Below are 27,695 nucleotides of genomic sequence, written 5' to 3'. Positions count from 1 at the left end.
AAATCACTGAACTGACCCTGCCTAGATTTGGGACAGGCCTTTAATTCCTCTTGCACAAAATTGAAATAGGCTACTATGAAACAGTTTATTTATTTCAAACAAAATATTACTTGTATAAAAATTATCCAATAATATTAAATACACGTCATTCATTTGATCTAGCTCCGACAGACGGCTTATGAGCTTTTATTTTGAAGCCAGCTACATAACGAAAACAACAACAGGGTGCAGGAAGTGTGGCAGAAGTTAGCAGAGAGCGACTTCACTTGACAGGATTCACAACTTGGATTCATTTTTATGAAAAGCTGTTTTGATTCTTTTGATTGGTGGACCCTTACAGACTAAAGGAAGATAAATAATCAAGGAACAACACATTCGGACTTAACGTAAATCTATAAGAATTACACTTTGGGACTCTGGCTGAATGAAGTCTGACACTCCTGATTTTACGCATGGATCCATGATGGTAGAGAAATATAGAAATTAATGGCAATAAAACATGCTGTCAATATAGATAAACCCTAAAATATCACAAGTTGTGCTTTTAGGGGAACAGATGTCTTCTTAAGAGGAGCTATGCTGCCCCTGGCTCCCCCGTAGTTAGCGGCAAACATGGCGGATACTTTCACTGTCAGCCCCTGGCCTACATGCTTGCAGCTCTTAATGATTCAGCAGTAAGAATCACAGTCTGCCCCCCCCCCAAAATCATTGTACTCTTTTTGCTGTTGTTTACATACCCATACAAAAGCATGAACATCTAAAGCGGTGTAGAAATTATTTTTAACATGCAACAGGTCTTTGGTCAACAGGGCAGGTTTTTACCGTTGTTGTCAACATGATGGGTTTTCTTCTTATTGTTGTCTATGGGAACACCATGTATCTCCACCCACACCTGAGGGTCCACAATGGAGCTAGGCTTGTCCCATTCAGGTTTTGGGAGCTGCTGAGCTGAAATAATCTGCCATAACAATAATAACAGAGCTCAAAGTGATTAGAGTATCATTATAGAATGGAGCAAGAACAGTTCTCACACTCTGATGTAATGACAGTGTTTGAGTACCTCTTGTGGTATAGATTTCCTCAATAGTTCATGTTTAGTTTCAAGATGCAGTCAGTTACAACTCCCTAGAACCATTGCAGTAAGAAACATCCATTCACCAATGGATGCAGCTTCTGTAGTTCTATGTAGAGCAAAATCAATCATATCGCTCCAGTGCAAAATAACAGTTGGGAAAATACTTTTAGAACCTTCAGTTTCACCTATATTGGTTCTTGCTCCTCAGTTAGGGCAGGTTTAGTACCATCTTACCTTAACAGTGAGCAGGACAGGTCTGTGGCCAGGACCTCCACCAACATTCTCCGGGTTGAACGTGGTGTCAGGCTGACACATGAAGGGAGGCTTCAGGATGTAGCCACACTGACCATTCTGCAGGAACCGGCCTTGGTTTAGGTCCATCTGCTCACCAGGTGTCTGGAAATTCAAAGCAACTGGAGAAACCATAACACAGCTGTGTTAGCGGCATACATTTCTGTCTACCACAACGTTTTTTGATACAACCACTGGTGGTTGGTGGCCTAGTGGGCCAGCCCTAACCATGATAAATGGTAAGCGGACTGTACCTGTGTCGCGTCTTTCTAGTCTAAAAAGAAACTAATCATACACACACACTGATGACACAGCCATGGGGAGCAATTTGGAGCTCAGTATCTTGCCCAAAGACACTTCGGCACGCAGACTGGAGGAGCCGGGAATTGAACTACAGATCTTCTGATTGGTGGAAGACCCAATTTACAGCCACGGCCTTATAAGCTTTAAAAAAGAGGAAAGCCTCCACAAGTAACCCTGCATTCTGGGAGCGCAGTGTTCTAGTGGGCTAATAAGGAACTATGTGTCACAATGTCTCAACTGTAACTAACCTGGGAGGGTCTGTGTGTGGATGACTGTGTTTCATTACTTTCTGTTTTTGAGTGTGTGAGGCTGGCCGGTGTGTTTTGGTTTTTTCTGTCGCTCTGCCTTTCTCTCTCTCTTCCTTGTGGCTAGTTTCTACCCTTGCAGGTTGGCAGGAGGCGTGACTGGTGGGGAAGCATGGGGCGTGCTCACTCACCTGTCTGGCAGACTGATTAGCACACCTGATTTGTATCATGTCTTTCTGTGCTGCTTCATAAGCCCTGCAGTTGTCCTGCTTCTGGGTTCTGTTTGAACCACATCTGGCACTATGAGCTCTTTTCTATTAGTGGACCTATGTGTCTGAAATAAAAGTTGACTGATTTCAGATAAGATGGTGCCTAACCATCAAGAGCTTTGTATGTGAGAGGAAGGATTTTAAATCCTATTTTGGATATTACAGAGAGCCAGAGCATTTCTGCAGCTAACATGGGAGAAATATGATATTTTCCTGGTTCTTCTCAGTACAAATGCCACATGGATCAACGGGAGAGTCTCAAGGGAAGCAACAAATGCACTAGTTTTCTGCATTATTCTGAGACAAGTTGAGCATGATTTACTCTCACCAATCTGACAACCTCCGTTCCACATCTCCTGGGGGTTGTAGTTGGAGGACTGGAGGCGCTGGCCTGAGGGGTAGATCCTGCTGAGCTGGTGGCAGTTGTGACGCACAAAATGCATCCCTGGAGGGGCAGGACAAGAAAAGTGATGAGTCAAGAAGTCCAGTTAGACTTTTGCTTTTTTTTGCTGCCTGAACATACAGTAGTAGAATCAAAAGCCAACTGTCTGTATCCACACAAATCTTAATGTGAATTTTCTTTCTATTACATTTTTTAAAATTGTGGGCGGGATGCAAACGATTTCACTTTACTTTTACAAGGTAATTTTAGTCACATGCACACATCATACCTGAGTCCTTAATGTGCCTAAGCGCTTCACTTTCCGAGAATGAGGACATGTCAGTTGCTGGGTTTTTAGCTGCTTGTTCAAAGCTTTTAAAGTGGACACTGCAGGTGTACACCACCAGCTCTGACAGCTCTGGACTCAGCTTAGACACACCTGGCTGAGATAACACACACAGAAACCATCACACTCTTGGTAAACATCCTGTCACTGTCAGTTTATCCTCAGTACTATTTCCAAGGAATCCTAACCAATTCCACCAAATCCTGTGAGGGACAATGCTGCTGGGATAAAGGTGAGCTGCTGGTACTGTACCCACCTTCTTGTCCTCGTTCTTTGTCGAGGGTTTGCATTCGTTGTGGCTGGCCTCGTCGTCTGACGAGCTGAGGTCTGAAGAGCAGGAGGAGCACTCCTCCACCACACGCTCCCTCTTCCCCTTCACCAGGATTTTACCCTTAAGAGCCTGTACACACAACCAGCACATCACACACACTATACGTTAACAACCTGTTTGAAAATATATATAGAAAGTACATTTACTCAAGTATTATGCAGTAGTAACCCTACTGGAGCCCCCTACTAAGCAGTGCACTTCTGCATTGGCAAGGTGTTGATTTTGCATTGTTTATGTTTTTGTATTGGGTTAGGTAATGAGTGAGACAGAACAGAATGTCTGTGTAAGCGCTGAAAACAAGTATTGCTTGTGGCTTAAAACCGGGACAATTTGGTTGTTGAGCATTGAAATCCAGGTCATTTTAATGTTAGTGTGGGACTGTATCCCACCCCTAACGGCAAACGGCGGTATCCATCCCCTTGATAATGACCCAACAGAGGTTTAATGGGCGGGACTCCCTACCAGTCAGTCAGAAATGAAGAAGCCTCTTGGATGAGAGGCAAAACGTCTTCATGTATCTTCAGCCAAGTCCAGTTACCCTTGATTTTAACCTTGATTCAATAACAATGACCTGGATCACTGAGAATCTTTACAGACACCCTGCATACAATACAACATTGCCAAACCATATCAACACAAACTATACAATCATACTAAACAAAAAAGAAACACTTCAAATCAATAATAAACTTCCTCACCTTTTAACTTTATAATTTTTTTTTTTTTTTTTTTTTTACAGCAATGGCAGATTGTGGAGCTTTTTGCATGGCTCTGGGGTGCTCAGCCAATTTTGCCACTGCAGCAAAAAATTGCACTTCCCCCATGGACCACCATTATAAAAGAGACGACTGAGACAAGCGTCATCATAATGTAAAGTCTAGGTCAGAGCGGGAACTAGCAACACCAGATTAAAAGAAAAAATTCCAGCAAACTGGGAAATACAATGAGATTTACCTAGCGGTAATAGAATTAATCTGCATTGAGTGAACTTGTTTGACAAGGGCTGTAATAGTCCCGCACGCCACCTTTAAGTAAAACATCTGAACACTTCTTCCACCACTGCCTACTATTTTCATGACTGCTAATAATAATGTGTGACTATGGTGTGGTAAGAGTAAATGTTCCATGAGATTAAAATCCTCAAAGCAAATGACATAACGTTGTAATTACAGGTACACATGACAGTGGTTAGAAGGCAAGTGTGCTCTTGTGAAGGTGTCTTAAGGGAGTACGATTACCGGGGCACAGACCATGGGTGCAGGCACCAAGCCTCACACACATATTATGATTATGTGGAAATGTAGAAGTAGGACACAGAGGAGCAGATGGCCCCAGATTTCTCTTCTAACACAAACAGTCAGCTCTCTGCTTCACACAGTCAGAGAAACTGTTTAGCAATGCCTCACATACATAGCAAAGGAAGTCCCGCCAAAGTGAGTCATTTTACCCACATCCACATTCCACTGAAAAGTAGAAAGCACACAACAAATATCTATTTGCACTAATCATTTAATCAGGTCATGTTTTTTAATCTTATTTTTTAATGCAACTGTAAAAACTGCCATTGTGTGAGAAAATTGAATGTGGTTCCAGTACACAGAGCTGTCATTTTCTACGTCATCCCTGAGACAGTGTTAGTCTCAATAAATACAGTAGTTCTTACCTCTGGGGAAGGCATGATGTAAGGGTCCAGATCACTGAGGGGCTTCGTGAGCAGCTTGTCTCCCAGGATGGATCGCAGTTGTCGAGCCATTACTGTCTGCTGCTCCACAGAACAGTGGTTCTCCAGGGACAGGATCAGAGGGTAAGGAGATGCCTGGGAAAGAGGAATGGAGAAAAGGATTTTTTTTTCCATAGCGAAGAGGATAAAGAAATCATCTTTTGTCCTGTTAGCAAAATTGTTATTCCTTGCTTAAGTACAATCCAATTACATTGTATTTATTGGGTCAGGTAGGATTGACTGCTGCGCCAATAACTGGATATGCAGGACACGTGAACAGGATGCACAGTTGGAGTATTTCACCACACTAATGTGAACAGGGACAGGGTGAATCTGATGTTAGACCAGACAATACGAGAATAAAGAGAGAGGGGCCTAAGTGGAAAATACAAAGCCTGAAAGCTTCCTGCACACAAAGAGCAGGCCTAAGACAAAGGAAAAGCACCAAAACTTTATCTATCCAAAAAGAAGTAGTTATACTAGACATAACGCTTCATACCTGCAGAAGAAGAAACAGACAAGCTGTTCCTTTACAGAGAGAAGGAAACTCCACCAGATTTCCTAAATGGACTGACACATTTAACTGCTACCAAGAGAGATCAAGTAAGAGGCTTTTGTATGCCTGGGCAGAAGACTATAGTTCTACAACTTTGTTACTGTAACTTGTATGAGCTTCATTGTGGTTAATTTTCTGTGCAGAATATTCGGTGGGATATTTACGGGCCGCTCCGTCCTGTTCATTTTTATTTTGTGTGGGCAGACCTGTGAAGCTTAAGCAAAGGTGTTAGGAACCAAAACCAGACCCACTCTACCTGTTCTCACCTAGATGGCATTGAGCACAGCTGGACTTTAGGCTACACACTGTGGGTTCCAGATGTGTATGCGTGTGTATGCGTGTAAGGGAACAGTCAGGGCATGTAGTTGCGCGCGTGTGTGTGTGTGTTAGTACAAGAAAAGAGAAAAGGCTCACAAAGCACAGTATATAAAATCCTGGTTGCTGCTGCTAGATACAGTGTAACCAATTCTTTATCACACAGCAAACTTATATTCAGCAGCCATGGTCCTGGACTTTGGTCCTGATAAAGTATAGTTATTGACTCTGCATGCACTGGCAGGAACTAACACAGGTAAAAATACACAAATCCTAATTACTGTGGCCCAACACAATAACTGCCACCAAGACCATGTGTCTAACATCTGATATTTATCTGTACCGTATATCTCACGCCGTATGCATGTATTTTTTGAGCTGACAAGTAAAATGACTCTCATTCTAGTCGTGTACTCACTTTAAAAGCATATTCCTTGATAGTCTCAATGACTTCGACAAAAGGCACTTTGGAGGTGAGTGTGTGTCCATGGTAGATGACTGGCTCTCCTTTATCTCCATCCCAACAGTCCAGCTCAACACAACGGCAGCCATGCTTCAGGGCACTAAGAAATAATCACAATTAAGAATCTTTAAAACAGAGATGAGACAGTGTGAAAAGATGTCATTAACAATGTCATTAAAGATGTCTGCAACAACATCCAGAGAGTCGCTGTGTTCCTGTCCACAACCACCAAAAGTAATGGTGTGTTTGTTTGGTTGTCATCAACTTCAACCTCAAACTGATCCTGAAGTGGTAAATACCCGTCTAGTACTCTAGCAAATCATAGCCAATGATAAACAACATGGCATTTTATAGTAATAATATAAAAATAACAATAATAATTACTACCAATATTTAATAATAGATTTAACTAGAGTTAAATTCACTCTTACAGAAGAGAAAAGTGAAGTACCTAATCTGAGCTAGATTTGACTAAACAATCAATTTGGAATTGATAAACAATTAAATAAATAACTATAACCAAGCCTCAAGAGTTAAGCTGCTTGGCGCTAAGCTACTTTGTTGCTTTTGTTAGCGTGTGAAGTTAGCTGGTAGACTTTGTGTCACAGCGGCTGGTTAACTGAGCTGGTTTGTGGTTTTAAGGCAGGCTCTTGTGTCACTTCTGGAAGAGAGAGAGAGTTTTGCTCTGAGCAGGCCCCGCTGTTGGGGACTTCAGTGGACGAGTCCAGAGAAAAGAGCAAGAGCAGAAGTTGCGCTTGGGTTTTGTTGATCAGGTGACGTCATGGGTCACAGTTCACTGACCAGTCTGCAGCGTTGGTTCCCTGACGCTGCAAGTTAGGATGAGTAGAAGGCAGAGAAGGCTGACTGTTTGTTGTCGGCGAGAGCTTCCAGAAATACAAGGATCATGAGCCTTCCTTTCTGTTAGACTAGCAAGCAATATTAGCTGGCTTGCTATGCCTTGTGTTGTTGCACTCGTTTGATGTTTGGGTGTGTTAGAAAAGTTGTCGACTCACTAGTTTCTGATCATAAGTAATGTAATCATAACAAATACATACGTTTAGCTGACCTTGTACAACAGTGGTGTCTAAGTGAAGTGGGGGCACCAAATCACAAGAAATACTAATTGTTGCACAATGTTGCTTAAAGCTCAGTAAACACAGATTTGACCAGAACCTCTCCCATTTATCTGGGATACTGAAATCTTCCAGGCAGTAGTTAGCCACAAAAGGCTAACTTTATATGTCTTTCTGTTGTGCATTTTCCATGTCCGCCAAAGTGGTGGATAGCTCGACGATTTCACCCACCACTGCCAAAATTTACCTGCAATTGGTGTGTGGTAATTTCATTCCCTGCTTCCAGGATACATGGACTGGATCCAGTGATTTCAACGGAAACCCTGAAATTGGCTTTAGCTAGCTTTGAAAGTCCAGTAGATTGACACATTGATTCTGAAAATGTCACATGTGCATGTGTACAGGTGTGGTCTTATTCATGCTCACCGGATGTAAGTCTCTGTGCTGCTGTCTCCAGTCAGCTGGTCCTTAGTGAGGTAGGTGTTGTGGGAGGAGGAGATGAAGTAGTGTGTCAGTGGGTGTTTCATGTCTTGATAAACCCTAGCATGATCCGGGTTAAACACACAGTTCTCCTTTGACAGCATGTACATGGTGAAACCATTGGGAGTCATGAACTGGTTCCTTTGGGCTGTACTGGGCAAAAGGAACAAACTGTCAACCGAGGCAAAAGGCAATAAAGTGGGGGGTATTTTAGTCAGACATGGAACAAAATTAGAATTCCTTTGGAATGCAACCTGACTTCTGTAGGTCTGATATTCACCCTCCTTTTAGCTCTAATTTGGTCTTTACCAATTCCTGAGAAAATATCTGGGGTTTTAGCTGCTGGTTACTTTTTTGTGTTTAATATCTAATTAATATCTTTGTCTGTCTCCCAGGTAGGCATTGGGCAGGTAGCCTCCAATGGCTTAATCAGAGATAAATGTCGGTACTTTGTAGCGCTGTAACAAATGATTATTGATTAATGATTAAACACGTTGATCAGTGTTTCCCCAAGCCCAAGATGACACCCTCAAATGTCTTGTTTTGTCTACAACCTAAACAATATTCAGTTAATTGTCATGGAGGAGTAAAAAAAACACAGAAAATACTCTGGAAATAAGCTGGAATTAAGAGAATTTTGACTTTTTTTTTTGACTGATTCATTGATTCTCTAAATTGTTAACAGTTAACATTAAATTAATAGCTGACTAATCAATTAATTGTTCCAGTTCTAGTGCTTTGCAATATACTGTAACTTGTAACACCGTACCCCACTCATTAACTTCATAGGTGAGTATGACACTTTGAGCATGGATGAGTGAAGCGTCCTCCGCCTGGTCCTCGAAGAAATCCCTCAGGTCCACAGTGGAAAGCACACAGCCATTTGAAGAGTAATGAATAAACACAGCATCCAGCTCCGGTCTCCGTAACAACTCCCTGCAGAAAATTTCAATCTCTGTCTGGTCCAGACGACCGTCGGCTGACCGGTCACATTTCTATTAGAGAACCAAGTGACACATTGATCAATTAAAATAATTTCTAAATCACTTTTAAATTGCTGATTGATATGGGGCCAATGTTTTTAAGTATGTGTGTGTGCGTTCCACTACCTGGAAGAGGCTGAGGGCATACTGATTACTCAGGTCAATATTGATCATCTGCAGCAGTGTCTGGACTTCTTCGTAGCTCATCTTATCATCGTGGTTCTGGTCGGCCCGACTCAGGAAAGCATGAATCCAGGTGACACACAAAAATAGTCAAGGAAGCAGCAAGAGCAGAAAATGTACAGTATCAGATGGTGTTCTAGTTTAACCCATGCAGGGTTTTTAAGCGCAGAACTAAGATTTAATCATCCTAATTCTGTCTGTAGATACTTTGTGTTGGTACTCTGGGTTTTGTGGAACATTTCCTCAAGGACGTAAAAAAAAGAGTGTGTCAAAAGTACCAACATATGTTTTCATTGGGCGCCAGTTAGGTCACCTGGTAGAGCACATGCACCACTTACAAGGCTAAAGTCTTTACTGCATTTCCTGGCTCTCTGCAGCTGTTCTATCAAAATCAAGGTCAAAATACATGTGTTTTCAGTGGATATTTGTTACACTATTGGCGCAAGCAGTTGACAGTTTCTTGTGCTTTTATTCTTGCCACTTTTTTCTCCCCATATACAGTGAACACCGTTCTACAATTCCAAATTAACAACAATAAGGATATTGGTCAAGTTTCTCCTTCTGGGTCATGTTGTTCACCCTCTCCTGCAGGGTTCGGATGCCACGGGTCCAGTACTGAGCCTCCTTCTGACTCTGGCAGAGGAGATCCAGGCTCTTGCGGGACCCTTTGAAGACCACAGTGAAACACCGGTCCTCAGGTACTGAGCCGGCCATTCGACGCAATGTCTCTGACTGGCAACCCTCACGAATGCACTCCACATCCATGACAGAGACTGAGGATGTGTGAGGGGAAGAGAGAGAAAAAGTTGGAGAAAGAGGGAGAAAAGAGTGAGTAAAGAGCAAGTATTGCCCAATTAACATCTTTTACCATCTTATAGTGTAAAAGTTGAGTATGGACACATATAGGTAAGACGGATTATGTTCCTATATAGGGCATTACATTTAAGACAATTACAGGGTGGCGACACAATTTTTTATATTTAAAAGGAATGATCAAATAATCAAACAAGCAAGACAGGCAAACCTAAAAACACAAGAGAACACTGGAAAAGGCTGGATTGCTTGCCAGAATGACAAAGACGAACATCAACAAACAAGGGGAACACACTGACTTAAATACACAAGAGAGGAAACCAGAGGAAAAATCCACAAAGTTAGAAATCATTAGGACCCACAACCAAAACAGCCAGGAAAACACACAAAGACAAGTAAAGTGCACAAGACTCATAAGGAAGAATCCTTTCAAAATTAAACAGGAAACAACAAAACTCAATCCCAAAACTATGACATTAACCAAATATAGGCTATTCTATGCCCAAAATAATTTTAGTTTTCAACACATGGCATAACTATTATCTAATATACTGTATGTCACCATTTACAAAATGATAGTTCTAATTTGGATGAATGAGTGTCCTGAATAGAGTCGAATATCATGATGTGAGAGATAAATATAATGTAATAGTATATAATACAGTATTAAACATCATGGTATCAATGATAGATACAAGTTAATTTGGGCGTATCACACACCACAGCTAACAGTTATTTCAACACTACAGTTACGCACGTGTACAACCTGGTGCAACACTATGAATGACTTCCAGAAGAGACTGTCAGTAAAATTCATACCATTATCCCCATATCATGTCTCCCCTCTCTCTACGACAACTGGCTTTTCATCTTCAAGTGTGGCTGTTCAATACACATTAGGCTTCTGACTTGGTTGGACACCTTGTCAAACGAACTACTTCTAGCATAACCCAATCCTTACACGACTGAATCATGAAAGAAAAGGGAACTTTAGTCTTTTGTGCAGCTCTTTCAATCACAGCGCTTCTCCATGCTTTTGATCTTGCTCTTTGTGAATTCAGTTATAGTCTCAAACTCACATTTTTGGAAGATAAACTCACGGTTTACTCTAGGGCTGGACAATAAAAAATAACAACAATTATTGCGATTAAATTTTTACAATAACAACATAACAAATGTTCAATAAATATTCAATAAATGTTGGATTTTATTCACTTGAATCATACACAAATTAGGACTTAATTTTTATTTATTTATAATATTTTGTTGAGGAAAAAGGACTGAAAAAAGCTATTGCTTAATTTTATTCATGGATATTTGTTTTGAATGTTCTACCTCAGATTTGCTAAGTGATCCTGTTTGGCCTCAGGTGTTGACCATAAAGAAAAGTTTAAACCACAATTAACCATCAGGTTTCTTCAACCTTCACTCAGGAGCAAAAATACTCTACCCTTAAACTCGAAAGAAATAACAATTTGATACTTATCGCGATAATTATCAATATCAAATGATATGAAACTTTTCATCGTGATTACATTTTTGGCCATATCGTCCAGCCCCAGTTTACTCAAAGTAACTAACTAAACACACTAACTAACACAATTTTCTCTAGTTAAAATATAAAATAACCCAGGGGGTTACACTTATACACACACAAATTGGTGTGTGTGTATATAAGTGTAACCCCTGGGTTATTTTATATTTTCTAAAATATTTTCCTTGTTGTCTATGTACATATGTAATATAATGTTTTAACATCTGTAACTATTTAGATGGGGAGTAGTGTAATTTAGTAATAAAAGGTACAGTTTTGAACATATGGTAAGGTGTTAAAAGCTAGCCTGCTTATTGTAATTTTTGTTTATTTTAGAGCGTTTAAAATGTTTAATGTGGTTACTTCTATTACAGTTTTTCTCGATGCTTAAAAACATTTCTTGAAATTATGCCTCTTATTCTCAAAACTCTAAACACAAATCCATAAGTGGTGCTACCAGCAGAGTTTCAGGAGCGGGACCACACATCAATGACGTCACTCCCGGCATTTCCATAAATACCCACACAACACACTTCCTCTTCTTCGCTCTCGCATTCCGCACCCCTCCCGCCCACCTCTTTCTCTGTCCAGTCTCCTCATTTCCTCTTCCTCTCCATAGGGTTATATGGGGGTCCGTCTTGCCCGGGCGCTACCGCGGATTTCTCTATCGTAGCTTCCCCACAACGCTTTCGAATGTCTATTCAGCAACTGCAAGCATCATACATCTTCTGTATTTTTATCAATAAATCATTTTATCGTATCTGTTGATTGTGGTCCTTGCTATTGAAATACCCCAATCATCCTATTTTTCGGTCAAAATCAAGCTCTCCACTCAAAACCATTCAATCTTGCTAAAAACCGAAATCTACCCTCAGTTATGACACATAAGCCCTCAAAAACACACGCACTACAACACAGTCTTACACACTGGTGAGATAAATTCAAAACAATACCACAAAAACTGGTTTTAAACAATGTTGTTGGTGGTTCTACCCCTCAAATACATAACAAAAGAAACAACAAATGTATCCATTTGCACATTTTTTATTCCTTAGCGTACTAAACAGTACAACACACCGAACAACAAATTAGTCTACCCCAGTGTCCTGTCTTTGGTCTGGGACAGGCCATTGATTTTCGTCCTCCACCTTCACCTCCTCTCCATCCTCATCTTCTTCCTCCCCCTACTCCTCCTCCACCACCCCCTTCCTATTCCTTCTCCCCCTCTTCCTGTTCTACCTACTCCTCCTCCATCTCCTACTGTTCCTCTTCCTTCCACTCTTCCTCCTCTCCCTACTACTCTCCTCCTCCTCTCTGGTGTCCTCTACCTCTTCCTTCACATCTCTCTGAATCCATTGTTCCAAAACTGAATGAACTGACTCTGGTCTGGTGTGTTATCAATTATGACTCTTTGTGTTTCCACCTGGGTAGCTCAAGCTTTGCTGATTTGAGCGAACAATATTGAATGTCAGTGTTTTCTAAATGACCACATGGTGTAGGCAATGTGAAATAAAGGGATTTGTGTGCAGAGTTTAAGGAAATGGGTGTGCTTTTTGAAATTTTTAGTTCAAAAGCCTGCTTATAGTGTTTAAGCAATTAAGAAAAACTGTAATGTGAATTATTCAGAGGGGGTTTAAATGTGCATCACAAGGGAGAATACACACACAGTTTAAGAGTCTTTATACTTTTAAAAAGTAGACGGTCATCCAATCAATAATCATTATGAAGGTAGTACTACTATTCAGTGTAAGTTAAACAAATCTAGGGTGCTGCTCCTAAGGCTGGTAGAGCAGAACAGTGTTACAAAACTAATATTTTTTTTATAAATCAGTGTCAATAGATCTTTTATGTAAAACCTCGATCTGCAAAGTAACTAGTAAATGTAGCTGTAGCTGTCAAATAACTGGAATGTACAATAAAACCCTCTGAAATTTAGTGGAGTTGACACAAATGTTGTGTGTACAGAACAGATTTACAACAGAAAATCATAAGTAAAGAGGAGACAATAGAGCAGCTTCATGTGCAGCCCACTAAGTAAGATCTGAGCCACACCACCTCCTCTACCATCAAGACCTGGAAAGAGGACCGACCACACAAAGAGGACAACACCATTCACAGAGTGAGGGTGAAATAGAGCGTGAGCTAGACAGGCGGATTGGGGCGGTGTCAGAAGTAATTCGGGCGTTGTCCCAGACCGTTGTGGTGAAGAGGAAGCTGAGCCGGAAGGCAAAGCTTTTGATTTAACAGGTCGATCTACGTTCCTACCCTCACCTACGGTCATGAGCTTTGCGTAGTGACCGAAAGAATGAGATTGCGGATGCAAACGGACGATCTGGAAAGCGTTGCTGGGGAGAGGGACGTCTGGACTACCCTCTTTAGTCTGCTGCCACTGCAACCTGGCCCCACATAAGTGGAAGAGGAGGGATGGATGGATGTACTTAGTTCATTTACACCACTGCTCATATAACTGATGACACAAAAGCAGCACATCTCCATCTTAAAGGTAAAGAATTCCAAGTACAATTCCAACTACGCTTCATGCCAACATCAAAGTCATCATGATGACTAAGAAACTTCCTGAGTTACTGAAGACTGGGAAATTAAATGGACTGTACTTGTTTAATGCCTTTTTAGTTTTCTGACCACTCAAAGCACTTTACACTGCATGTCCTACACTGATGGCAGAGGCTGCCATGCAAGAAGCCAGCTGCACATCAGAAAGGAACTAGTCATTTCTCCACTGATGGCACAGCCTTCATGAGCAATTTAGGGATCAGTATCTTGCTCAAGGACACTTAAAGATACAAACTGGAGAAGCTGGGAATCGAACCACGACCTTTTGATTAGCAGACTATCTCCTGAGCCACAGCCCCCCCTCAAGACACAAGGACATCACTTCCACTATTGATAGAATAGGAAAAAAGTAAGAATCTGAAACCTGAAATATAAAAACTCCAATCTATCTAAACTTTTACTGTCCAGTTCTAAATATGTTGATACTCTCATCTGACTACATTCAGTTATAAGCTTAATGAGCAGGCAAGGCAAGTTTATTTGTATAGCACATTTCAACAACAAGGTCATTCAAAGTGCTTTACATAAAACATAAAAGCAACATAGGGAAATTGAAAAATTACACATTCAAAAATAATAAAAGGCAGGAGTGCTGCAGTTTTCTCTGCACTATGTTCTGCCTTGAGGTCCTTTGAGTCGAATGGAGCCTGAAGGGAAGAACTACAGACATTTTTCAGTGCTTAAAAAACTTTTTTGAGCAGTTAATACTCTCCTTAAAATACCTATACTACCATTTTTTAAACATATTTTTATTTTAATTATGTTATTTTTTTTCATATAAACATATATCTTTGAAATGTATGTAACATACATCACATCTGAAACCACACAAACCAAGCCTAACCCCTTGATAGACTGTCTGTCAAACCATGAGACCAGTGGTTCCTGGGGATTAACCCATAAAGGGTTGTAAGATTATCAAATGAAATATAAAGAATAAAACTTTTTAAAAACTTTGCCACAAAGTCTTTTTCTTGAAAACTACTGGATATTTTCGCCTCTTCAGGCATCAAACTTTTATATAAAACTGGTTGAACTGCTCTTAACTCACGTCCTCACTAGGGCCATAACCTTGGGGTATTAGATTTTACTTAATTTTAAAAGGCCAAAAGACAAAAGTTTTGGGGACCACTTCATACACCACCCAGTCACAATATAGCAAACCCATTTGATCTACTAGTGGAATAAATTTCTGGATGTGGCTGATAAGCTTTCTCATATCAATTCATCTATAAACAAGACATGAACAACTACTTTTCTTTAGCTTGATAGTGTGTTCGTGTGAGAAGTTCTCTGATCTAAAGGGGATGCATACAAATACAGTGTGTTACGATCCAGGGTGTCATGAAAGCAAGGCATGTATGACACACACACACACACACACATACACCAAAAACACACATTGCCACATCACAAGCAAATCTAGTCTTGCGGCAATGAAAGGCCTCGTACTGTACTTGGGAGGATAACCTAGTGGTTGAGTCGTATGGTAGCTATATAACACCAAACCACAGGCTCCAGGGCCAACTCCCATCGCCATATAATGTCCTATAATCTCACTGGTTGAACTACAGCAGGATCGGCTGCCATCTTAGGCTCAAAATAGATGAGCTCTATAATCAAGGCACCGTGTGTGATCCTCAGATAGCAGAGGATAAGTAGAGTGAGCGAGTCTATGTCTGTCCAGAGCATTAAGTACCATTTAAAGTGAACAAAAATAGATTCTGTATATCCATGTTTCACCTTACACACCCACTCAGAGCATTGAACTCTTCTGGAAGGCAAAGTGAAGGCTTGCTTGTTACTAATTATCATATGGAGATGGTTGTTAACCTCTGGGTGGGCCCCTTAAAATGACTAGACGTCATTATTTTAGTCCTGTGACAGATACCAGATGTGTTTCTTTTTTGTGTCAGAGCATTTGATTTATTGTAGGGATGTAAAGAGAATGTAAAAATATATAACAAAAACTGCTTCTCAAATAAATTGTTCGTTTGTTTAATGCATACGATAGAGGTCTTCAAGCAAGACCTGGGACCCGTGTTAGGCTGCATCTAAATTCAATTCTAATCTAATCAAGTTAGGTAAAGGTAAGGTTGTAAGCCATTGCCACAGATGTACCAATGTATCAATATGTCTAAAGGCAGGGGTATGCTTGATACAAACTAGTTCACACTAAAGGGTTCATAGCTGTTGCTGTTGTTTAAAGCAGCCCCGAGCGGCAAGAAGATGTTCACTATTTATACCTAAAATGTCCTCTGCACGTTGTCCTGTTAGTTTGTGTTTGTAATTTATTGATACAGAGGAATATGACATTGTAGAAACAAATTTCTATGAATAAAATAGATTCGGATTCATATAAAATAACACACACACACACAGGCACACACTTACAGGACTGTTGTTCCTTGGCCCGGCTGGAGGTTTTGTGGGACTGACACCAGACAGTGACACCGTCTCCCAGCAGCTTCAGCGTTCGTCGCTTCTGCCAGCGAGGCGAGCGGACCTTTACATGTGATAAATGAATCCATTAAATCTCATTCATTTCATTACTATTACTAGTTACCACTAATAAGTGACAACTACTAGTAGTTCATAATTAGTTATACCTTTACCATACTGGAGCCCTGCATCATCTGCCTCACATCTTCATTATCCTCCACTCCTGGTCAGAAAACAGAAAAAACTATGGTTGGAGAAAGAAAAAACTGGACTTGATTGTGTAGTGGATGGCAGTAAGTATGTCCATTATGGTCCTAAACCAGCTGTTTGGTAGGAATGACAAGGTATGGACAGAGACATAAAGAAAGACATAAGGGATTGATAATGTGGAAAAGGAAAAAGTAGAGAGAAGATGAAGGGTGACGCAGAAAGACTGAATGGTGTTGAGGTGGGACAGGGAGTGACATTTCTAATGTGCTTTTGGCCTCTTATGAAAGCTGTATCCTGTGACACCTTTTTACAAAGATGACAAATGAGGAGCTTTGGCTGTATTTCAGACATAGGAGATTTTGTAATACATATACTCATTTGCAAGCTTGAAGCAGTATTTCTGTTACCATCTCCCCACTTCATTGCATGAATTTGGGAAGTAGGGATGCTGAGGGGGCTGCAGCACCCCCTTAAATCAGGCATAATAACATAAATTTATAGTGATGCAGACTTGCAGCAGAGAGAGAAAGGGAGCTCATGGATGAGCGAGAGAGAGGGAGCATGTGAATATGTACAGAATTGAGTTGACCTGACATAAAAACTTTCTTTAAACATGAAGCATAATGTTATTCTGCAGCCCTTGTGGGGTGGTATGTGTCATCCTCAAGCTCGGGTCCTCTACCAGAGGCCTGGGAGTTTGAGGGTTCTGCGCAGTATCTTAGCTGTTCTTAGGACTGCACTCTTCTGGACAGAGACCTCTGATGTTTTACCTGGAATCTGCTGCAGCCACTCTCCCAGTCTGGGGGTCACGGCCCCCAGTGCTCCGATTACCACTGGCACCACTGTTGCTCTTACTTTCTACATCTTTTCTAGCTCCTCTTTCAGCCCTTGGTATTTCTCAAGCTTCTCGTGTTCCTTCTTCTTGATGTTGCTGTCGCTTGGGATCGCCACATCGATCCCTGCAGCCTTCTTCTGCTGTTTGTCGATCAACACGATGTCTGGTTGGTTAGCCATCACCAGTTTGTCAGTCTGGATCTTGAAGTCCCACAGGATCTTAGCTCGGTCATTCTCAACTACCTTAGGAGGTGTCTTCCATTTTGACCTTGGGACTTCCAGCCCATACTCATGGCAGATGTTCTTGTACACTATGACAGCTACCTGGTTATGGCGTTCCATGTACGCACTTCCTGCCTGCATCTTACACCCTGCTGTTATGTGCTGTACTGTCTCAGGGGCATCCTTGCACAGTCTGCACCTGGGGTCCTGCCTGGTGTGGTAGACCCCAGCCTCTATTCATCTTGTACTGAGTGTCTGTTCTTGTGCCGCCTTGATTAGTGCTTCTGTGCTGTCCTTCAGTCCAGCCTTTTCCAGCCACTGGTAGGATTTCTTGACATCAGCCACTTCTTCTATTTGTCTGTGGTACATGCCGTGCAGCGGCTTGTCCCTCCATGAAGGTTCTTCGTCTTCCTTGTCCTCACCTTCAGGTTTCTGCTGCCTGAGGTATTCACTAAGCCCTTCATCTTTGGGGGCCATCTTCCTGATGGACTCCTGGATCTTCGTCGTTTCATCCTGGACAGTGGTCTTGACACTCACTAGCCCCCGGCCTGCCTCGCTACGCTTGGTGTAGAGTCGCAGGGTGCTGGATTTGGGGTGAAACCCTCCATGCATTGTGAGGAGCTTTCTTGTCTTGATGTCAGTGGCCTATCTCCTCCTTTGGCCAGTTTATTATACCAGCGGGGTATCTGATGACTGGCAGAGCGTATGTGTTGATGGCTCGGATCTTGTTGTTCCCATTCAGCTGACTTTTCAGGACCTGCTTTACTCTCTGTAGGTATTTGGCTGTTGCGGACATCTTTGCTGCCTCCTCATGGTTTCCGTTAGCCTGCGGCACCCCAAGGTATTTGTAGCTGTCCTGAACATCTGCAATGTGGGCTTCTGGTAGTTCAGTCCCCTCGGTTCTGATCATCTTCCCTCTTTTTGATACCATGCGACCACACACGACATTCCACTGTTGTTGCTGTAGATCCTGTTAGTGTGGAGCAGTGAACATATATGGTGCTGGGCAACGATTAAATTTTTTTAATAATCGCATTGTTACGCGTAATAACGAATTCTAAAATAGTGTATTGTGCAATTTTAAATTTCAAAAGTGCAATAACATGTGGTGTGCAAACACTTTAAACAAATAAGGTGCTTTTTACCAGCAGTATCCCCTTTACACAGTAGTGATAAAATATTTCTTGTAAATCTCAACTTAAACATTAATGTAATCAAATCAAATATAAAACCAAAGCTGCTCTTTTATCTAGCTTGTTAAAACAAGTTACCATCAGAGTCCAATTTTCTTGTTTTTTTTTCTGAACAAGTATCAGCATCAGGTATCTTTTATCAGGGAGCAGCAGAAACAGTCTGTTCAGTAGGGTTGGGACAATGTCTACAAAACTACATTGAAACATCGGGATGGATGATGGCATGTGCAGCGGGGTCGGTGCGTGTGTTCACTCGCACAGACTTCACTCGGTTAAAAACTTGAAATGACGTTACAAGTCGCGGTGGATATTTTACAAGCACAGACCAGGTAACGTTAAAGCAACATTGAACACAGGGTGCAGATGTTAGGGACTTTCAAACTAATAATAATAAAATAAAAACTGCATTATTAAGTATAGAGATTTCTAGTCAGGTAATATTTTTCAGATGCTGTGAAGCCACACATTAATTTTTTCACGCAGTGAAATACAAAAATGTAATTATAACTGATAAGATTCCGCCCAGCTGATGCAATGCCGGCGTACACCCTGATAGTAATCTACTGACTCGCACCGGTCGCTTTGTGAGTTCTGACAGTTGGATGAATGGTAACTGGTAGAGTTTTGCAACATGAACATCTAAAAAATGAGGCGCAAACTTGCTCTGTTTGGGACTGTGAGCACTTTATGAGCTGCTGAAGTTAAGGTGTGTGTGGATTTGTGGTGTGTTTTCTGCCTGAACAGAAGTGTTTCAGTTACTTTCAGCTTCATAGCCTACAGTCCCATACTGCGTCGGTCAAACGGTCTGAAGGGGATAACGTTACTACCAGCAGATCACAGGACAGTAATGGGCAGGTAGACTTCTCATTAAATGATGACGTTAGTCTGGTAATATTGTGACTTTTCTCTGCACATGTCAGAGAACAAAAATATGTGGGAGAGATTCTGAATGTGCAGAAAGTTTTGACCATGTGCAGAAAACTTGCTGTCCAGGAGTCCAGGAGTTTCTAACTGAATGAATATTAATTAATTTATCATTGAGGTGAAAAGGTGCCACATGCACATTTAAAGAGGTTACTTCCCCAAACAAAGACACAAAGAGGAGTCAAAGCTAAATCATGACTCAGCAGGGATGATATTACAGGAGAAAAGTTGATCTACAGGACAAACAGATCTGAGAGCAACACAGAATGACTGAGAGCTGCTCTGACTTATATTCTGTTATAGTTAGGCTATAGAGTTTGAACTGTCACCTGCCACTTGAATTTTACATGAATAAAAACATTTTAACTATAAACTGGTTCAGAAAAATCTATCTATCTATTGTTTGTATCTATAGCTGCTGTGGCTGCTTTCACATACAGTATGTTGATGTTCAGGTTTGCTGTCTGCTGTAGTGTAAAACGTTCCAAATTGATGTCATAACTATTGGAGAAAGGTTGTCCTTGAGATTCAAATTAATACAAAAAACAAGAATATCGCACCCCTGAGATGGGCTGGCAACCTGTCCAGGCTGTACCCTGCCTCTCGGATTGTCCCCCCCCCAGTGACCCTGTACACGGGATAAGCGGTTGACAATGGATGCATTAATGGATGAATATTGTGCACCAATTAGTATGACGTCATTATATGGGTGGTGATGGGGCAGTGGATACGACACATGCCTTTGGTGTGAGAGATCCACTGTGAAACACCATTGTGTCCCTGAGCAAGACACTTAACCCCTCGTTGCTCCAGAGGCGTGTGACCTCTGACATGTATAGCAATTGCAAGTCGCTTTGGATAAAAGCGTCAGCTAAATTAATAAATGTAAGAATGACCTTCCAGCATCCCTGGTGTTAAGAGGGGCAGGTGCAACATTAAACCAGCTGCAGTGAAATCTTTCTCTGTATACACCGGGTCTGACCGTGCAACATCTGTTACCCTACATGACTTATTTTTGGGCTTAATTCTTCAGTAGCAGTCGATGAGTCAGAGCTGGGATTATTAGTACGGTGGCTGCCTTGGATTGGTTTAGCAGAGGGCAGTTTAGTAGGAATGAATGCATGACACAAGAGATCAGATAAAAATATATTTAATAAGTACATCGAAAAACTTGACTACATAACCTCACTGCTACTAGTCAGTCAGTAAAAGACAATGCAGTGTTTCACTTTATTAGGTACACCTGTTCAATTGCTTGTTATCACAAATTGCTAATCAGCCAATCACATGGCAGCAACTCAGTGCTTTTAGGCATGTAGACGTGGTCAAGACAACTTGCTGAAGTTCAAACCGAGCATCAGAATGGGGAAGATAGGGGATTTAAGTGACTTTGAGCATGGCATGGTTGGTGCCAGATGGGCTGCTCTGAGTATTTCAGAAACTGCTGATCTGATTTTCACACAGAAAATCCTCTAATTTATTTAATTATCCTCTTACAGTTATCTGTTTGGCGACACCTGAAGTTGCTCAATGTCTTCCCTGATCCATTCCTCACATATGTTACAGTCATTTCATTACTTTCACATCATGGTTGTCCATACTGTAATTTTATTATGTTGGTCTATTCAGTACACATTCCCTTGGAAAGGGAAGCTCTTTTGTTGCTCTTCCCTGGTGTTTCCTTAGAAATTCCTTACACATTCTAGTCTATTTTGCTCCCGGCAAGTGGCAGCTGATGGAGACAGATGTAAAAAGAACATAAGCCCTGAGCTGGGACTGTAGACTGGTCATGGGACAGTTAGCCAAGCAATCTCATCAATGACCATCCAGATAGTGATCAGGTGACCAATAAAATGTGTGGAATGTAAGTTATCTCGAGTTTCCCTGAGGAGAGCCTTAAAATTGTCTCTAAGGGGCCCTGTGGCTTTATTATCATATAGCCACACATGACCATATGGTAATGTGTACATTCAGAGGGGAATATTTTTCAAGTAAAAGGACTATTTCATTTGCCAAAAAGAGTTTATAAAAGTGCTGTGGCGTTGCCTTCATGCTCTCTTTCAAAGATACTGCTGAGTCCTGTATGAGTAAGCAGGACTCAGCAGCTGAAACAGAAGACTCACTGTGGTTTGGGAAGGGCTGGGTCACTCCACTCACAAAGGCGGCTTGCTACTGGGAAAGCACACACACACACTCCCCTATGTACAGCAGTGTGCCGGGTGTATACGAGGAGAGCAACGTAGTGGGGGTGTGGTTGTATGTGTGTGAGGAGGAAGATAGCCGAATCATCTGAGAGTTGATTAGAATGTGGTTTGACTAATGATACAGGTCGCTGCATAGAAAGCAATAAGAACTGTAACAACAACTTCTGCACGTCTACAATGTGGTTACATTTACTCTGTCAAGAGAGATGAGATAAAGGCCAAACCCACACAAAGCACACACAAGACATTGTGCTGCACTAATACACACAAAACTCAGTGATATTATGGTCCATAGTCAGTTGGATGCACACTGGTCATTTTGCCAGTGGTGGAAAACTACTGGCATAATGTTGTTGTGAAATTCTTGTCGTAAAAGTAGCAAAATGAAACAATAGAAAACTCACTGCTTTTCAAGTGGTTTAAAGTTCCCATCATATCAAAGTCATACTGTATGTGTCAGGATCGGCCGAGTGACAGACAGGTTTGGACCCAAACACAAGAGCGAGGATCCAGTTTGTAGTATTTATTTAGCCCTCAAGAAAGGCAAAAACTTTCACCACACAGAGGTACAGGACACTTTATACTGGAGTATGTAGCATAAACTATGTTTGATGGACTACTTTACATCATCAAAAAATAAAATTCTTATAACATATCCTGATTTTTTTCAGATATTGCAATAGCTTTCTGTGCGTCCTTTACCCCAGCTCCTGTTGTACCGTATAAACCTTCAAGGTTCCATTTCCTTCCTGCCTAATGTCTCACCCATTTCTTCATCATTTCTGTTTTTAATTATGGCCTTAACTTCTCCTTTTCCAAAGGGTATATTTCTTAACATCGTTCATCCTGGTAGATTTTGTAGCTATTTTCTCTGCTCCCTCATTCCCTTTTATTCCTACATGGGCAAGTACGAAGCAAAATCTCACATCTATCCGAAGGATAGGACTGATTGAATTTCTAGCATTAAATTTTTTCTACTGCGGCTGCAGAATCAACACAACACACCACTCTGTCTGGTTTTACTTCCTCAGCCCACTGCAGTCCTACAATAATTACCATCAACTCTGCCGCGGACACTGACACCTGTTCAGGTAGTCTTTTCCCAATGCTTACACTATATTCCTGTTCCTACCTTATGCTCTTCATCTTTAGACCCATCTGTATAAATATCTAAATAACTTATGCACTGACTCGCCAGATGTCCTTTCCCACTCTCTTCCCATTATCTCTTTGGTTCCATTATCTTTAAGTCTACCTCAGTTTTTGGAAACAACCAAATAGGGATTAGCCTTTGTTACCCAGCCAAAGCCATTACCTTTAAAAGAACTGTACTCCCAACACTCCTGAATAAAACTCTTTGCAGGGGATTCATTGCCACGTCCACTTAAACGGCACCAGTATGTAAGCACGAGTTTCTCTCTTCTCAGGTCTGAGGGCACTTCTCCGAACTCAACCTGGATTGCTGATTGTTGATCTCATTGCACCACCACAAATCCTCAGTGGTTTATTAATAACTCTGTCCAATTTCAACAAATGTGTTTTAGCTGCTGCTCCATATTCATCGCATCCATAATCTATTGTTGACCTCATTAGAGCCCTATAAATGAATATTAATGATGTTTATTTGTTCCCCAGTCTTTCCTCACTACTGCTCTTTCTTGCATTTTGATTCCACCTTTTCATTGTGTATTATTTATGTTCCCTTTTACCCTAACCACATACTCAGATATTTAAAATTATCTACTGTTCCCATACTGTGGCCATTTAACATTTGTCCATCCCTTTCTTCCTGCTAAATATCATGTAACAAGACATACTTGGAGAAAGCTTAAAGCCCCAATTATACGACCATTGCTTTACTTGTCCTATTGCTTCCTTGATTTTACTTCTGACTCTTATGGGATCTCATCCTCTTGTACAGATGCCCCTTTTCTCTATCCCGTTGCTTACTTTCACAACATCAAAACAGCATCCATTGTAGAACGCCCTTTTCTGAACCCACTTTAATTTGGTGTGAATAATCCTCTGTGTTTAAGGGTGTGAGTCTTCTGACTAATATCTTCTTCATCCATTTACATAGATGGCTTATTGGGGCGATGGCTCTGTAGTTACCAGTATTATTAGGATCTTTTCCAGGTTTATTAAATGGCAGTATTAACACACTCTTAAAGCCTTTTGGCAGATTATCTTCTTCCCATATCTTATTAAATAAGTTAAATAAGTAATATTATCTCTAGCACCTTTTAAGGTAATTTCTGGAACATGACAAAACTCAATTGATCTTCTCCTGTAGCAGTATTTTTAATAGCATTTAACACTAACACTAGTCCATTCATATTAACTTCTGCATCTACAGTACTTTCCTCACTTTCTTTTTTAACAAACACATTCCTATTTTCATTTAGAACCTTCTCTTTATGTTGTCTGTGGATATCATCTAAATGATCAACACTATTCTTTCCCAACACATTTGCGTTTTTCTTATCTGTTATTGCCAGTGTTCCATCATCCTCTAATGCTGGTATTTTAGCATATACTCCGTACCATATTTCCTTCCTTGTCTCCTTATTATTTCCTCTAAGCTTTCTAGGCATAATGATTTAAGGGTTATATAAGTTACTTACTTTCATTACTACTAAGTTCTATCTGATAATTACATTTCATAATCACGCATTCTGTTGTAGTTGCCATCTTCTAAATGGTATCCCATCCCTACAAATGTTGCACATCCTTCACCCTGATTTTCACCTTTATCAAACCCTAGCAGACTCATAAGCAGGTAAAATAAAATCAAGGTGAGGAATGCAAACATTTTCAGGTTTGACTTCAGACTCTACTACAAACCTTTCACGTTCTTATCCGTTTGCAATCAGACTCCTAGCATTCCATTGCAAAAGGTGGAATACCATACAAATAAATAACACTCTGAGACCCTCCATCATTATTAGTACTCAACATACCATGTGTATATTCAGCTTTTATATCTTGATGCCTAAGAACTCCTCTGCAGCTTCTACCGCCGTCTCCGGGACAGAGACCGAACACAACTGACAAACAAATGCACATGCAAATGAGCAGGGCGGGCGAGCAATCGAGGGGACACATGAAGCAATCAGGACAGGACACAGAGCTCGAACTTTAGAGAAGCAAACACATTAAAATGTTTCCGTTTATGTATTGAAGAGGAAATACTACTTGCACCAGCTCTTTAATCACAATGGCTGCTAAACGCGTAGCAGGAACACAGCAGGTTCAGATGGTGATTTGAGTCAACTAGGGCACAAACTTACAGAGTGGAAATGTACAGATTAGAGCTGCAAGAGTTGGAGAAAAAGTCATACTGCGATTATTGTGGACAATTTTGTGATATGCGGTTCGATATGATGGAACAAATGGTGCTATGAGTCTACTTGCTTGATTATCAAGGAAAATGCACAAAATACTGACATTTTGAAATGTGTATTTATCAACTTGAACAAAGTTAAACAAACATATGAAGAAATATGAGTTTTTTTGACATGTGATGGAAATTTGATGTTTTAAATATGTTTACTGTTTTACCTTTTATGCTGCATTATTATAGGCCTATGTATCACTGCGTGGTGTTTGATCATTTTGTTATGTTGCAGCTAGGGGAAGGTTGCCAATGTGAAAGTAGCTGAATTTCCATTTCAGCCACTAGTCCAAAAATACTGATTTTGATTTTGTAAACAGCGGAGGAACTAGTTTAAATGAGTAGTATAATATTATAACATTAAATAAAAATATAATTTTCAGTAATAGTATACTGTTAGTGTTAATATGTTAATTACTATAGTCATTATAATTTCATGTAATTATTATTAACTTTATTCCACTAGCTGAAAATTAATTCCAGTTACAGCCGTTTTATTTCTGTGGGCTGTTTTTGTTTATTTAATCCTCTACATTGGTCACTAATTTGTTAATGCTTAGCACTAACTTGTCAATAATCATTTTGTTCAACATTTGAACGTTTGCTGTAGAACGTCAAACTGTTTTTTAATCTCCCGCCTCATCCAGGCTGTGATTGATCGGTTGACGAAAAGTGACACTGAAAAGCACATCAGCTTTGAAATGTTGAAAATGTTGAACAACCAAAGGCACCGATACAGCTAACGTTAAATGGCCAGCTGACCAAACCCAAACAATATTTATCTTCTATCCTATTTTCTTCTGTCTTCCCGCTTTAGCTGCCAACGACGCACCTCTCTCTGTCACCCGATTTCGCATACCTGCCGAGAACTGCATGCACCTCCAAGTACTACTTTTAAATGCTATAATATTAAATTATTATAACACTTAGTAGAATCAGCATTCCTTGACATTCAGCAAAAATACGTGGTGAAAACTGCGTTTGATCAGTGTGCACAAAAAGGACCTCGAGAGCTGGATGCATAATAGGCTACCTGCCAAGATAAATGAGCACACAGAGACGAGTGTCACAAACACAGCACACTTTCTTTGTTTAATGAAATCGCATCCTTTTTGCGGTTATGTAATCGCACAGGATGACATCGCAGTTGCAATTGGATTTGATTAGTTGTGTCTAAATATTCACGTCCACCGGCTGCCAGGTGTAACTGCTGTGTAGCTGACTGAACAAACTGACAAAACAAATGTTAGCTTGTTACTCCATTGTGACCCGTTTAGCGTGAAGAGATGGAAACAACACATCTGACCCGACGTGAGAAAATGCTGTTTATAATGATGAAGACTGGAAAGATTTGACATAAAATTCAAGGCTACATGACCAAACAGCATCAGCTAAGTTAAGAGGGGTATGGTCTGGAGGAGAGATTATGGACGCAACCCTCATTCTGGGCATTTACCCTGAGCATCTGGATAAGCCAGATGAGAGTGCCATACAAGTCTCCTTGTTGAGGGTGGGGTTCTGTCACAATCCATCCGTGACTCTAGTATGTTTGGTGTTCTCCCGTATTTTCCATTTGTTTCCCCCATGCCTGGTGTTTTGTGTGTTTGTGTTGCAGGCGTGGTCTACATCTCCGGTTTCTGTCTATACAATGGTAATGCAACTCTCAGCCAAAGAACCTTACTTGAGACCTCTTGTGCTTTTTGTCTTAGTATTTTTCTGTTTTTCAGCCCTTCTGCTCCGTCTCAACTCAGACCACTATCGTTTTAACCATCCTCATAAAAACACTTTTTATCTTAACATCAGCCTACCGGTCTGCGTCAGCTCCTGGGTCTGTCAAAACTGAAACCCAATAGACTCTCCATAGTAAGCGTTCCAGAATTCTGTTCTTTGTATTTCCTAGTGATAGTTTAAGATCTTTTTTCTGTGTACCTTGACTTTGCCTTTTGTCCTGTGATTTGGATACTTTTGCTGTTTTGACTTAGTTCCTGTGTACTGACTTTTCCACTCAACTGTCTGTTGTCTAAAGTCTTGCCTTTGAGTCCTTTGTCAGTGATTCCAGTCGTGATTCCATCATCCTCAGCAGTTTCTTTTCAGAGAATATGCAGATAATTTGTTCCTTTGTGGATCACCAAGAATTCAGGGCTCCTGAGGGTCTCCTTTTTCCATTTCATTGCCTGACCAATCGGGCTGCAGAGTTTAGACAGCACTTTCTTAGAAGGAAAAAGCGTGTTTGTGTCCAAGAATTTCCCATTACAGTCAGCCAGCAGGACCACCTGTGCTGCTTGCTCTTCAGGCTGAGTGCAGGGAAGCGGGGATGGGCAGGGCTGGCTGAGTGG

The 27,695-nt window shown here is 40.9% G+C and overlaps 1 protein-coding gene across 1 annotated transcript in view; it reads right to left on the bottom strand.

The window, feature by feature from the left end:
* Positions 1 to 27,695, bottom strand: part of LOC119915637 (1-phosphatidylinositol 4,5-bisphosphate phosphodiesterase delta-3-A-like) — a 33,775-nt gene that overhangs the window by 3,949 nt on the left and 2,131 nt on the right. The window contains exons 2-14 of the mRNA XM_038735255.1: positions 16,546 to 16,601; positions 16,331 to 16,442; positions 9,560 to 9,788; positions 8,959 to 9,088; positions 8,619 to 8,844; positions 7,796 to 7,997; positions 6,252 to 6,396; positions 4,906 to 5,058; positions 3,168 to 3,311; positions 2,855 to 3,008; positions 2,512 to 2,628; positions 1,310 to 1,488; positions 823 to 958 (exon numbers count right to left, since the gene is read on the bottom strand). Coding sequence (XP_038591183.1) covers positions 823 to 958; positions 1,310 to 1,488; positions 2,512 to 2,628; positions 2,855 to 3,008; positions 3,168 to 3,311; positions 4,906 to 5,058; positions 6,252 to 6,396; positions 7,796 to 7,997; positions 8,619 to 8,844; positions 8,959 to 9,088; positions 9,560 to 9,788; positions 16,331 to 16,442; positions 16,546 to 16,601 — 1,983 coding nt within the window. The remainder of the gene's footprint in view (positions 1 to 822; positions 959 to 1,309; positions 1,489 to 2,511; positions 2,629 to 2,854; positions 3,009 to 3,167; positions 3,312 to 4,905; positions 5,059 to 6,251; positions 6,397 to 7,795; positions 7,998 to 8,618; positions 8,845 to 8,958; positions 9,089 to 9,559; positions 9,789 to 16,330; positions 16,443 to 16,545; positions 16,602 to 27,695) is intronic.

This window comes from Micropterus salmoides, unplaced genomic scaffold, assembly GCF_014851395.1.
Source record: "Micropterus salmoides isolate LMB-PRFRI ecotype aquatic unplaced genomic scaffold, ASM1485139v1 Ms_hic_scaffold_21, whole genome shotgun sequence".
NCBI classification, from domain to species: domain Eukaryota; kingdom Metazoa; phylum Chordata; class Actinopteri; order Centrarchiformes; family Centrarchidae; genus Micropterus; species Micropterus salmoides.
This window is presented reverse-complemented; position numbering and strand designations above follow the sequence as displayed.